General features: G+C 38.4%; 1 protein-coding gene across 1 annotated transcript in view; it reads right to left on the bottom strand.

The window, feature by feature from the left end:
- Positions 1-13,921, bottom strand: part of ADAMTS5 (ADAM metallopeptidase with thrombospondin type 1 motif 5) — a gene marked incomplete at its 5' end in the record, with an annotated part of 43,093 nt that overhangs the window by 10,872 nt on the left and 18,300 nt on the right. Inside the window, one exon of the mRNA XM_026846664.1 lies at positions 5,906-6,073. Within this exon, the coding sequence (XP_026702465.1) occupies positions 5,906-6,073 (168 nt within the window). The remainder of the gene's footprint in view (positions 1-5,905; positions 6,074-13,921) is intronic.

Genomic DNA, 13,921 nt, shown 5'->3' with positions numbered 1-13,921 from the left:
CATGAATGGAAGGACTCTCTGACGTGTCATCAGGTTTTGGACAAGGTCGTACTTTTGCAACTGTGTTCTCACCCTGCAGCACACCAGGTGTCGAGGTGCCTATTTCCAGTCTGAGGGTGTAAATGATGAGTTTTACTCAGGTCTCTTTGGCCTTTCATTCTAGTTGCCTATATTTGAATTGACTCTGAACACATTCCACTCTATTTATCAGTTTGTGATTTAAGGAATGGTCAAGACTTACAGCAAAGTAAGCAAAGTTGTCACTTGAAGTTTGAGACAGAATGTTAGAAATGATACAGGTTCTAAATGAATGCCAGAAAAATCACAAAAAACAGCCCTTTAGCCAATGAGAAACTTTTTTAAAAAAAAAGCAAAAAGCCAGAAAAATCCCCAACAGATCAAAGAAAAAATGTAAGCTGCATATGAAAACTAATGTTGGTGGTAAATTTTGGTCTGGGCTTTCCTTGTAAGGAATGATACTTGGCTGCTTCTGGAATGAGTTTGAAGAGGGCTATCCATTTTATACAAAAATACATAAATAAAAGTAAGAAAAGAAAAAATAACAATAACATAAAGAATTGTATATGTGTTTTGAGATATATTGCAGAGGTCAAGATTTGTCTGGCACACTCTAAAAATGAGAATTCACATTTAGGTTCTAGAGGATCTACTGACATGGGTGGGTTTTTTTTTACTATTGAAACCTCACTTCTTGACATGCAGAACTATTTATTCAGTGTAGCCTCTTTTGTACTTCATGAAAGGGATATGTGGTCTGGGCAAGCTTCACTTATCCTTGGCCAAAATAGCTTACCACAATTTACCTCACTTTGGAACCTACACCAGTATTCTTCAGCTGGATCATGGGTGAAAAAAGGCTATCCATAAAATACTACCTATTTATACAAAATGGAATAGAATTTCACGTTATGTCAGTAAATTTAAACAAACCGATACCCCATCTCTCAATAGCTTGGGTTTTCCCTCCAGAACACATATTGCAACTGTTCTTTTTTTCCTCTAAAGACTAAGGCCAATTAGCCAAATCAACCAAAAATTCTTCCTGCATCATCACTTACTGCTAAAAAACTCTATGTCTTGTTAAACCTGTTCCATTTGTCCTTTGCTGTCCCTGATTTACCCTAGCCTTATCTTTAATCTGGATTATGCTGATTTTTTTAATGCAGACAAGGTGTGTCAAGGCTAATTGATGAGCTGAGTGCCATGAGATAAAGATAATAAAAAGTACCCTAGACTTCAAAGCCTGTTGTAGTGTAAAATACTAGAGATATGGTGAAGAGTGAGGAAGCACATTTTTTTTCTTTTTTAATTTCTGAAAAGGACATAACTGGCAAAAGTTGCTGTCAAAAATACACATAAACAACAGCATAAGTCCTACTTCATATACCCTGTGTTGAGGGAGGAAGCTAGTACAGTGGTGTTAGGGCAGTGACAGAAAGGCACTGGCATGTCAACGTTCAGTAGTATACACCACTATTGTATATATACTGCAGTTTATCAAACTCCCGAGTGGAACCATTATTCAGTATTCTAAAACATTGTTATAATACTTAATTTTTCCATGACACACACTGCTGCCTATCACTGAGACCTACTATGAATGACTGACATGATTGGAACTATAGAGAAAAATTAGAGAAAAAGAAAAAATAAGCCACATCCTTGCATATACTAAATCTGTCAATCATTTTAGTTACCCATTTGAATACCTTTCACATGTGAATAAGAAACAGATTTCACAAGTTTACATAGCAAATATAGCATTTTTTCCCTCCACAACACAGGGGAATGAGATCCAAACTTCTTAACTGATACTGCTCTGAGGAAACATGCATAATTTCTATAGAGTCAGGTGTTCCAGCTGATCTCACATGATACATTCAAAACTGAAGATAGCAAAGGGCCCTGAGGATACCCCACAGGAAAAAAAAAAAAAGTCTTTACATTTATTTACATTTATAGATAGTAGCAGTGTCTACATTTAGACAGTTTACAATGAAGTGCAGGTGTTTTTATCACCAGCTGGTCCACATTCCCACTTGTAATGGTCAGAAAAGACAGAGTTAAGAAGTTAGAGACTGGTTTGTCCTGGGCCCCCTGGCTGAGAGGGCAGAGAGGGCTTCAATTCCCTACATTACACTGCAACATACAGAGCGTGTAATATTGCTATTCCCATTTTTTGTCCTGAGTACCAAAGAACATCTGTGTACCCTGGAACAGAGCAACATTGTTGGCTGATGACAGTATTAATTAAGCCACCTCATTATCTCTCCTCAGTGTTATGTGTAATAAAAAAGCAGAATAAGATCTGTGCAGGAAGCAGATAACCAGGATATAAATTAATTAAAACAGAAATAGTCCTTGTTTCAGGTTGTACAGAGCACTGAGCACTCTGACTAAACACAATAAATCACAAGCAATCATACCACAGCCTCATGGTTGGCATGACAATAAAGGCAATTAGTACCTTAAGAGAGGGGCTGGTTAAAAGCAGATGGAAATAAATGTCACTGTCTTCTGGACACTAACTCAGCCTTTTCTTCCTAAATGTCAAACTGCTGTCTGGGGTCATCTCATGAGTATAAAACAAATGGTGGTATCATGACAATGATGCTTATAGTTCTCAGAGTGGGCCTCAGGAGACAGGGAATCAGCACCTTGATCCTCCCCAGACCTCCTGGTTGACCTTGGACAAGTCACTTATATTGGGATTTATTTAGCTGACTTTAACTGTATGTAATGCTGGTGTCTGCAATTCAGTCAACTATCAGATGTTTCACTACTCAGGCAAACGAGTTTATGGTGTAATTCAGCACCACTAATGCAACTGATGAGATCAGTCAAACCACTGATGCCATTGATTAGACCCCTCTGCACTATGATGGGGACCTGAATGCCTGGTTTAGGAGTAGCTACAGACATAGTAAACACCCACATTTTATAAGATGAGTCCACTTTCTAACATCACTTTCCGAATTTAGAAAGCAGGAACATCAGTACTTGACAAAGTGACATTAATGAATTAGAGTCAAGACTGTCATGTTTTCTGTTACAGCAGTATGGGGTGAATATCTAAATCTATATGGAAAGCTTACTTAGAGCTTTGACAAGATTTTGGCTGTTCTTTTGTAATAGAATACTGCTCACAGATCCAAACTGCTGGAGTCCATTCACATTTCATTATGTGTACCCATAAGGAACAGCAGACAAAGCACTTTATTTATTTCCTTACACCAATGCTGCCATGCCCTGTTTGTCACAAAGCACAGTTCATAAACTCATGCCCAGTGAAAACTGCTTATGCTGCCTATCAGAGAATGGAAGAGTCCTCTTTGCCAGTGTTTCCCCCATAAACTTCCTGTGACTATGCAAAATCTGGTCACAAACATCCTAGAAGAAAGCCTGGTATGTGAATACCTGTATTCTTTTGTTGCAACTGCTATTTTGTGCTTTCCTTTTCTACATTATGCCTGCAGCACAGCTCAAAACTACATGCTTAAGGTTTTTAGGAGCACTTGAGAGAGATAGATTTTTCTTCTTTCTATGGGAAGACTGGAGGGGACCTCCTTCTTGAAAACAAAAAGGGAGGGGAAATACTGCAACAGTACATCTACCCCTGCCAAGGAAAAAAATGAGCAACCCAAAAAGCAGATACATGCTTATTCTGAAGGAAACAGGGAATATGGCACATCTGCACTGTTCTATTATCAGCCCAAATCAGTCTGAAAGGCAGTGTCATGCTCTACGAGGATCCTGTGGTTTCTGGTAAGCTCAGCATATGTTACAAATGGGAATTATAGAGCTATGGATTCATTCACTGTCTGGAAGAAGAAAATAAAACCAGAAGTTCCCTTCCTAAAATAACATATGTCCTTTCAGCATAATAATTTGAAGAAACTGCAATGTAATTTATTGACTTCAATTTTTACTTCATAGATAGTGTTTGTGTTCTGTTAAGACAAGTAATTGATTTAAAATTAAAAAAAAATATAAACTTAAAAAGAAAAGGAAGATAGAAAAAGTCTCTGAAGGACCGATCTATCAAGAAAAGATTCCCTAAACATTGTGTATTTGAAATCACACCAATAGCATCAGTAATAAAAGTAATGCCTAGAGGACTATGGACCTCTATGATGACAGGTTCAAATTTTCTATGAGTGATTTCATCACATCGGTAACTCTTTGAGACTACGTTCCTGAGTGATAACTACTCATGAGTATCAGAAAGGGCAATGTACGCCAACCCATCTGCTATCAGACTGACAGATCCTAAGCCCTTTACATGCAGCAAAGAATATATGGCTTTGTGATAAGTGTCAGCAGTTGAGGACTGCCAAACTTCTTGTACAGGCAGTCAGCATGCATGATGAACAAGGAGACCATAATGCAGTTCTGAAGGATGTGAAACTCCTACCTACTTTTACTGAAAAAAACAGGCAGAGTTATATTCTTAGACCTGTAGGACTGATTGTTACACCCCCTCCCTAACCTCCACACTGAGGCTGGATCCAGCTCATGGATGAGTCCAAATTTCAAGCATTCCCCAGGTACAAACAAGCCAAAGGTGAGGGGGGTGGGAGAAATGCTCTCTTTGCTTTCTTTATTGTTGGAGAATGTAGCTAGCTGGATGCATAGTAAAAAGAAGTCAGGTCACAAAAAAAACAAAAATGAGAGCAGCTTTTCTACCTGCCTGCAGCAGGAGAGGAACAGAAGAGGCAATGTAGTTCAGAGCTCCTTGAGGTCTCTAAGAGGTCATACATGGATGGGAAGCAGGACCCCTTTTTTTTACCCCAGTGAACTGTACTGTATCTCAGTAACTAAACTCAAAAAGGAAAGTTCTCTTCATATATGGAAACTAACTTGATAACATTAAGTCAATGCCAGAGCAATATGGACCATAAAACAGGACAGTACAGATTAATGGATCTAATAAATTGAGAGAAAATAAATCATTCTCCAACAGAGGAAAACAGGAGAAAATATTTCAGAGCACACTGAAATTAGTCGACAAAATATTGAAGAGCAAAAAAATCTTTACATTCAGCAGATGTACTATACTCTTTAACCATAAGCATTTCAGTTACCATAACAACTTGATCCATTCACTTAATTATGTCATTTTTATCTCAGCATTCTGGAATTTGAATGGTTTGTTTAAGAACTGCAGTTGCTTTGGGAGCACAATGAAGGCTTTAAAATTCATTAGAGACTGAAGACTATGATTTTTTATTACTACTTTTGGAAAATGAAAGTTTTGCACCTATTCTTCAAAAGGTAAATGACATTTAACAAATATTAGTTACATGACTTGGAAGGTAAACTCCTGGGGCAGAAGTAATATTTTGTGATATACAGCACAGAGAAGACTTTAATTCTTTCTTACAGCCCCTGTACACAAACATAATAAATATAATGGCACTATAAACATAATAAATGTCATTAATGGTAACAAGAATACATGCACTATGCTCACATCTGTAGTCTAACGCTAAGTAGACCGTATCACTCATTTTTATTTCTGTGAGCAAAAAGCCATTTCCTTGTGTCCCCTGTTTAAAGTACTCTCTAAGCTCGTATCTGTGGCATTTGGGAAGACAAGAGTAATTTTGTGCTTTTAAAAAAACCTCTCCATGTTCCAAACCAAATTATTGCCAACACACAGTCAGTCCATCAGCTCCTTCTTTTCTCTTGCATTTGAACCATGCAAAAGAAAGGTGAGACTCTGACAGCCTTTTAGACATTTGCCTTGTTCTGCAAGAATTTCCAAAATTTCCAAGATAGTCCTGAAGATGAGCAATGAATGAACAAGCTGGTATAAAATGTTCTTATTAAAAAAATGGATCACGTGAAAATTAACATGCAGCTGACACAAGGTGTGACATACCATGACCATCATCGAAAAATTCTGTTATAGTTGCTGAAGTGCATTTGGACCACGGTTTCGAAGCATCTATGCTAGTCAGAATGGAGGACATCAGGCGCTTATCTTCCATGGAGCCAAAGTTCTCCTCACAAAATTTGGAGTCATCATGGGAAAGCCCAAGCAGGTGCCCTATAGAAATGAAACAAATTAATAAAATGATATAACTATCCATAACAGAGTTTACCAGCTGGAGCTCACAATCCAGGTAAAATGAATTGTGTCATTAATTTTCAAATTTTGAACAGCGGCACAAAGCAGGCCACTTGAAATGTGGTATCTCTGCTTGAAGACAAAAAAGCTGTGACAATTTACATCATTACATATAGCAAGGAAGTAATGCCATCAGCTGACATGCCATCGAACTGTGCTAACTGAAACCTGATGAAGACTAAAGTGAACTGTACTTATATTAGTAAGAACTACTATTTTTCTAAATCATCTTTGGCAAGAAAGACTAATACTTCACTCTGTAAAGATGTTCTGCAACTGTCTACAAAGGTGCTACAATATCTTTATAAATGAACAAAAATGCTAGTATTTATGGAGCAACAAAACAAACTGTACATAAATTCTTAAAGTGCGCTCCTCACATTCTACAATATATCAGACAAACTGAATACTGTTTTCAAATAGTCTTTTCCATGTAGATAGTCTTGGTTTGTGAGAGGGTGCTTTTTTGTATTGTTTTGGTTAGGATTTTAGTTTTGCTGGGTTTTATTTTCAAATGTATGTGGCATTGGATATTTATACTTCAGAACACAAAATAATGTGCATATAAAGCAGCTTATGATGGAACTTGCAGAAATCCTTAATGTCCAGTGCTAGAGAAGTTCTCATACGTGCGACAGCAACCTTTTCTGTAGATCAGCTATCCCCATCTTCTCTAGCCTCTGAGCAACAATAATAGATTGCAGGTAACACACTTTGTTCCCTCTGTAAACATCGGGTTTAGCTTTAATTTTCAGGTCCACACTGGATTATTTCACAGCCAACTTACTATCCAAGAGCTAGAAGGCCAAAGGGGAACCAAAGCTGCAGGGAGCTCAAGCCTGAATTTAACACTCATAGTCTTCAACCTAGGCCAGGCATTGATAAGGACAAAGCCCATCCATCAAAGACACTGCAGAGAAATAAACCTGATGACCTCAAATAGCAGCTGAAGACACGCATTGCATTACTCTGCAATAACTAAAAGCCACCTATGTACTGTCGGCTTTGTGTTTTGGTGTAACTGCTGTAGACTAGCTGTAAGGTGACAGAAGTGAGGACACTGATGGCAGAATATCATGTTCTGATATCCATAGAAATACGCATGACAATTAGTAATAACAATAATAGTAATAACAATAATGCAGGCTGGAAAAGAAGAAAATCAATAAATTTTACCTATTTGCTTTATATAAACTTGCTGTTATGTTGTTTTCATCTGCTTCGGGGGAGTAGCCAAGAGGAGAGAGATGGAGGCAGCACTCACTGCTGAGCTGTATCTGAGGCTAGGAAAGTAGCTATCTTACCAGAGATCTGTGTTAAGGCTACAGGAGATCAGAAATCAGGGTTTCTGTCCTGAGAGAGAAGCTAATGTATCATCTGGCAGCCTTACTCCCATGCTGGGTTCCTGACCTAAGGATGGAGCTACAGGAAAAGTGACAAGACATCCTTTTGTAGCAGAGATGACTGAGAACAGTCAGTCTGTCTTCTGCAGCTAATGAATCCTCACTGGAAGGGAGGTAGGAAGGAGAGTGAAGAGAGCATTTCTCTTTTTCTTCCTTCTTCCTCTGATGTGCACACATTTACCAACACCATTTAAATACAGCTACTATTTGAATAAAAGGCTTTGTAGTTACATAAATGCTGGCAAGATTTTATTCAAGGAATCTGGGTTAACACTGATGAGAGTTAATACTCCTTTCCCTGTTACTACTTTTGCTAATTACTGCAATGCTATATCACAAGTACATCGCTGCAAAAGCATAATGAATCAGACTTTCACACTGACGGCATGTCTAATAAGTAGTGTGGTTTATATGCAAGATTTGGACTTAATTTTTTCTGACATGTAAAACCATTTTCCTTTGGCAATACTTATATATGGGCCAGATAATGTTATTTATTTTTATTCTTCACTGAGACACAATTGAGTATCAGTAGGTGCATGTTATGTTTCAATCTGATATAGCACTATATAAATACTTGCTCTGAAGACATGACATCTTTGTTTTGTTTAAGCTAAATGATGGTGTTGAGCAAAATAATTCACTAGCAAGATTATTATTTCAAACAGACACATTTCTCTGACAGAGTAACCAAGTAATCAGTGCATCACTTCTAATCTATAGAGCAAATTCTGTGTAAATGTCACAGGCTAAGTGTTTAATGAATCAGCAGCTACAGTGCCAATGAGGACTACCCCTGACTTTGCCAAAGTCCTAGATGCCAACAACGACAGTCTTCAGGAAATGCAAAGATGATGTTATTTTTGGCTGCCATTCTATACAATGTTATCGCTAAGCTTATACTCAAGCTAATGCACTCAACGGCACCAGGTCACACCTCATGTCAGAACTATGAGCAGAGCTGACAGGTTAATGAACCTCAATGCAGGCCTAGTAGCAGCAGAACTAGAACCATTTTCTGCTGACATTAATTAATGCCTTGTAACAGGTTTCACCAGTGTTTTGCTAACTTAAGCATTTACTGGAGAGGGCTTTGGCCTATTCTCTAGCTTTTGTTGACAGACCCCTCAATAGGTGGTACAGCTCCCCATTTAAGTCAGGACCTCACACACTCTGCTTTGCAGAGGTGTTCAGGAGTTTCAGCCAGTTTCTTCTATTTTGCTTGAATCCATGCACTTGAATATGCATATAATACTAATCAATCAAACTGGAATATTTACAAAAACTTAGCTCAGCAACCAAGAAAATATCATGCTAGTTAGACCTAAGCCTCACTATAGCCATTTTCTCAGAGGCAACTTGTATGCTTAAAGGTTGCAGGAAGAATGCTTTTGTATTTAATGTCCCAAGACTGCTCATATTTGCAGAAATTACTTCACTGCAGCATGCTTATGAAATAAGGTAATGAGATTCTGTCAGTGGAAAAGGAATTTGATTTCTAAGTCACTGGACTTGGTACTAAACAGCTCTAGGTGAATAACAAAAGCTGGAGAATTATTCTAAAAAGTTCAGCTGAATAACACCACATGGCACACAATGCACGTTCAGTGTAGGATATGAATAATAGCTGGGTGCAAACCAGCAATTTGAGAACTTAATTTTTCAGAGTGCTCAACATTTTATAGCACCATTCAGAACTATCCAAAACTCTGTGATATGAAGGATTTTGTCTTGTAGGGCAGAATTCATGTTTCTTAAACTTAACACCCTCTGACACTGTTCTGCAACACTCCACACATTTAAGATACGACTTTGCTCTCTATACAAATCTTTTTCTTGCTTAACAGTACTTCACCTTTTGTACCTTTGTTCATCTTACGTGACCGACATCCCACATGAGCACATAATAGAAATACAGTGTAGATACGCACAGGCCCTGTTAATGCTGATGCTTCTGAATATGCAACTTGGACATCTCTTTAAGTTTCTCTGCTACCTATGACATCCTTTTAACACAGCTTTTATGTAAGTTCCTCCTTGCACCAACTTCATCAGCCCTGGCTTTCAAAAGACCTCTTTGTCTTTCTTACGTGTGTTTTTCAGCCCCAGCTCCTCCTGCAGTGCAATTTGTAAGCAACCTCAGCTTAGAACTACCTCCTGTCAGAGTAATGCGGTCACACCACATCAAACTAGAGAGATCCTACAGCCAAGCAATGTGAATGTCCCTGGAGCAGGCCAAGGAGTATATTGTGCTTTAGCTTGCTCCTGGCTTCCCTGCCTGAAGATGGTGCAGTTTCCTTCTCTCTCTACTCTGACAGATGCACTGACACTGCAGGGAATGTAACCACTGAACTGTGGACTAAAACTGTTCTTCCTTTCTTTTTCCTCCTTCATATAGGCAAAACAATAAAATCCTTCAGATATGAGAAAGCTTGCAACCAAAATTCAAGCTCTTCACTTCGAACAGAGAGACTGAAAATTTTTTCATAAAATGACTGCATTAGTCTCCCTCTCAGAAATGGCTGGACATTCTCTGTGGAGAAGTTCAGAGTAAATAAGTAAAACAAAACGCTTCTTGGGTGACTGTTCAGCACAGAACATTTTATCCCAAATGTGCTGGCAAAAGCACAGGAAACTGCAAGAGGATCACCTTCTGGAAAGTGTCAAGCTTCTGGCTTCACCTTTAATTAGAGTGCCGCGTAACTTCTACACTTTACAGTGATAAATGGGGTGAACTGAGGACACACCTCATTAACAGTGTCTACTTTGTCATATTAAATGAGGCCATTGTTCTAATGCATGATGAGAACTAAGTCACTTACTGGGCAGACTTCAGCTTTTTAAGGAGAAGCTTCCCAAAGTATTTCTGAATCTCTTGTTATTTTATTTTTTTTTTAGAAATAATTTTAAAAAATCATGACCAGGAAAGTAGTAAGTAGCCAATAATTTCCAAAATATGTAATTCTGATTGTCAATATTTGAGCTTCTAAATTAGCCACCCATGACCTTAATATCTGTTTATAGCATTAAATACATGGATTCTAGCTTTCCATACTGATATGCCAGTTATACTATGCCAGTTGACTTTGCATGCATGCTTACAAACACTGTGAACGCAATTTTCAAATAATTTTATGGAACTAGAAGTTCTAGTTCTTATCACAACCTACATCCTTCTCCACCCTAACTGTCCCTTTTAAGACATTGACCAGACTTAAAACAGATTAAAGCATATGACAAACTTCCAACGACTCTTAAAATTGTTTTTGCATTTAATTAAAAATAATTAAAATTCAAAATATCACAGCAATGCGTAATCTCTAAATACTGCCTAGCTAAGCGCTATGCTCTTTCTAGGACAGAAGCGACAACAATCAAGTACTTCTACACCTGTGCCCTTTGTCCTTTTGCATCCAAGAATTAAAGAAGGAACACTTCCCTTTCTACTTGAAAAGTCTCCCCCTCACATGCATGAATGTGCTTCTATTATCACATACTGCTCAGAACATTAGGGTGGTTTCTAGCATTTACTAGTGAGATGCTTCCTTTCATAAGAACCAAAGTGAAAAGGTGATCTTCCAAGTGATTCTGTATGTAAGCATAATTCCAGAGAAAACTGGGCAAAAGCGAAGACTTAAGGAACATTAATCTTATAAAGAAGGCTTTTAAAAACAATGCAAATTTCAGCACCACACCATTTTCTACTACTATGAACTTCAAACAAGACTATTGAAAAAAAGAGAAAAAAAACAAGGCTCCCAGCAGCTGCGTAAAATGATGACTGATGGAGAATGGGTTAGTAGATCATCTGATGTTTTCTACTTAATGAAGCATCTTACTGGTGTTGACAGTTCCCACTGAGCGAAAATGACATAATATAATTTTACCAGCAGGATGGTGTTTAGTTAAGTTATGCTGTAGGAATGCACAAAATGGTAAAAGAAACAGATGGCGAGAAGGCAGGGTTTACCCTCATGCAAATGAAGAGGAGCTAGCCTTCTTGTAAATTGGTTCCTTCACAAACAGCAAAAAGACCAACTACCTAAATGGACTGACAGCCTTTCCTCACAGCCTTCCTTCTCCCCTTGAGGTGAGACAAAGTGTGACCACATCAGTAAGCTGTTGAAAGCAGTATGAAAGCAACCTGCAGACTTTGGACCCTAGTGTATTTTGGAACATCATCTGCAAGGGGCTCATAGCACAGCTCAGTCTGTTTAAATCCCGAAGCAAGAAATGAAGGAGTAAACAGCAGTCATCAGACCCTGCATCCCACTTCACCTACACTGTCTGCATTCCTCATAGTGGACCTTGCACTGCACAAGCTTCCCTACCCCAGCAATTCCTGCAGGCCAACACCCATTACTGCCCAACAGGAAATAATATCCACAATGGGTTCAGAAAGAATTCTTACACCTTGTAGGAATGGGGTGTAAATTCCTAATATAAGGTGGGAATACTCCAAAGCAATTATGACAAACTGCTCTGCAGGTAAATCAAGAGCATATCAGAGCTATGTTAGATGTGTGGTGACACACATTGCCCTGCAGCTATTTTCTTCTCAGGAGTGCTGGGAAGCAAAACACAAGTTTGGATATTTCTGAATTTTCTTAAAATACATTGCCAGACCAGCTTTAGAGGTTCTCTGAGTGAAGAGCATGCAAAAATTAATCTAATTTTTTTTCCACTGGTATATCAAGTACAGGAATAAAGAAAACAACATTCCCTATGTACAACAATTAAAACACAGCTTTTGCTAGAACACAAATTGTGGTGTCTTTTCTGGAAAAAAACCCCAACAACCTTGCTTATGGACACACACAGATCTCCAGTGCTTGAGCTGAACAGCATGTTAAAGTACAGCTCTTGCACTGAATTTGACCACAGGACACATGCAAAGTGACACAGCACGCTAAAAATGCTGCAGGCATTGTAATTTGTTTTCTCAGAAAAGCTCAGCTCCGACAAAGCATGTGTTTTTCAGTGAGGTCATGCCTTTCACCTAATTTTCAGTGGGGATGACTGGGGTACAAAAGAAGGTCAAGTGATTTGCCCAAGGTTACCCAGTGAGTCACTGGCTCTCACGGGATCAGGACTCAGGAAGCTCCTGGCTCAACATTCCTTGGTCTAATCACCAGTCTGTACCTTCTGCACAAGCCTCTCACTCTCTCCTTTGCTAAACAAAGATTGCATGCAGTAACTCTTTTAAAACAAAACCATTTCTTTCTGCATGTCCTGTTTTTCTAACTTGTGCAAGTACTTGACTCTTCATTAAGAAATGCATACTATCACTCAGAAATCCTCTTGAAGTCATGGGAATTTTGCATAAAAAATGATGGACCTAAGCAAGACTGATTAATAAACTTTTTTGATAAAACAGAAGTGTTTTGAATTACACAAGCTTACAAAAAACATGCTTCGAACATAAAATTAGCTATTTCCCTTTCTTTATACTTGAACTTTCCATCCAGTTTTCTTTTTTTTGACTGCTATCCATCACTTATGAAAAAAAAAAAAAAATCACTCTCTCTTCTAAATCTCCAGCCCAGAGGCAGTTTTTAATATTTCTGGCTTGAAAGAGTTCTTCAGACTGAATGAAACAATAGTCTGAAGTGCAGCTCCTTTTCAGGAGCAGACATAAAAAAAAGCCACAATCAGACATTCATACACCAGTTCTGCAGACTTTACACAAAACAAACTTTTGCTGAAATGGCCTGTTACAACAGACTTCTGTGGGAGATCACAGATACATCACCCCTGTCAGACAGACAATTTGCTGGCAAAATTCTGTCCAGGCAATGTAGACTAGGCAATCAGAAACCACTATGTCCACATAGACTCAAATAATCATTAAAAAGATGTGGTCTTGGAGGTCCACGCTACATCTGCTAATTAATGGGGCATGTAGAAGACAAATATTAATTTTAATGAAAAAGCAGGAGATGGTGACACCCATTTCACATCTGTCCGACTCAGAGTAACTTGCAGAGAATATAATTCATGGCAGCTCATGGTAAATGAATGAACCCTGAGAGAGTAGATAGTGCAAGAATGTAAAAATTGCCTGTCTGCTGCATGTTTACTAGGTAATTCTGCCTTCCTCCCTGTACTGGAAGTACTTCCCACACAAAACCTACATGATTGTATCAGTAGCATTTACCTGCCAAGGAAGAAAGCAATCCCTACTTTCCCCTGCAGTATGGAAGACTGGGGGTTCAGGTACACACAGCTGAAGTGGTTTTCTTTTAGAATCATAGAATCATTTATGTTAGAAAACAGCCTTAAGATCATTGAGTCCAACTGTAAACCTAACACTGCCAAGTCCACCACTAAACCATGTCCCTGAAATAATTTTTGATGATTGTTC

Source organism: Athene cunicularia, assembly GCF_003259725.1.
Source record: "Athene cunicularia isolate RWA chromosome 1 unlocalized genomic scaffold, athCun1 chr1_part1, whole genome shotgun sequence".
Taxonomy (NCBI): domain Eukaryota; kingdom Metazoa; phylum Chordata; class Aves; order Strigiformes; family Strigidae; genus Athene; species Athene cunicularia.
Note: the sequence above shows the minus strand (reverse complement) of the source record. Positions and strands in the feature narration are given on the sequence as shown.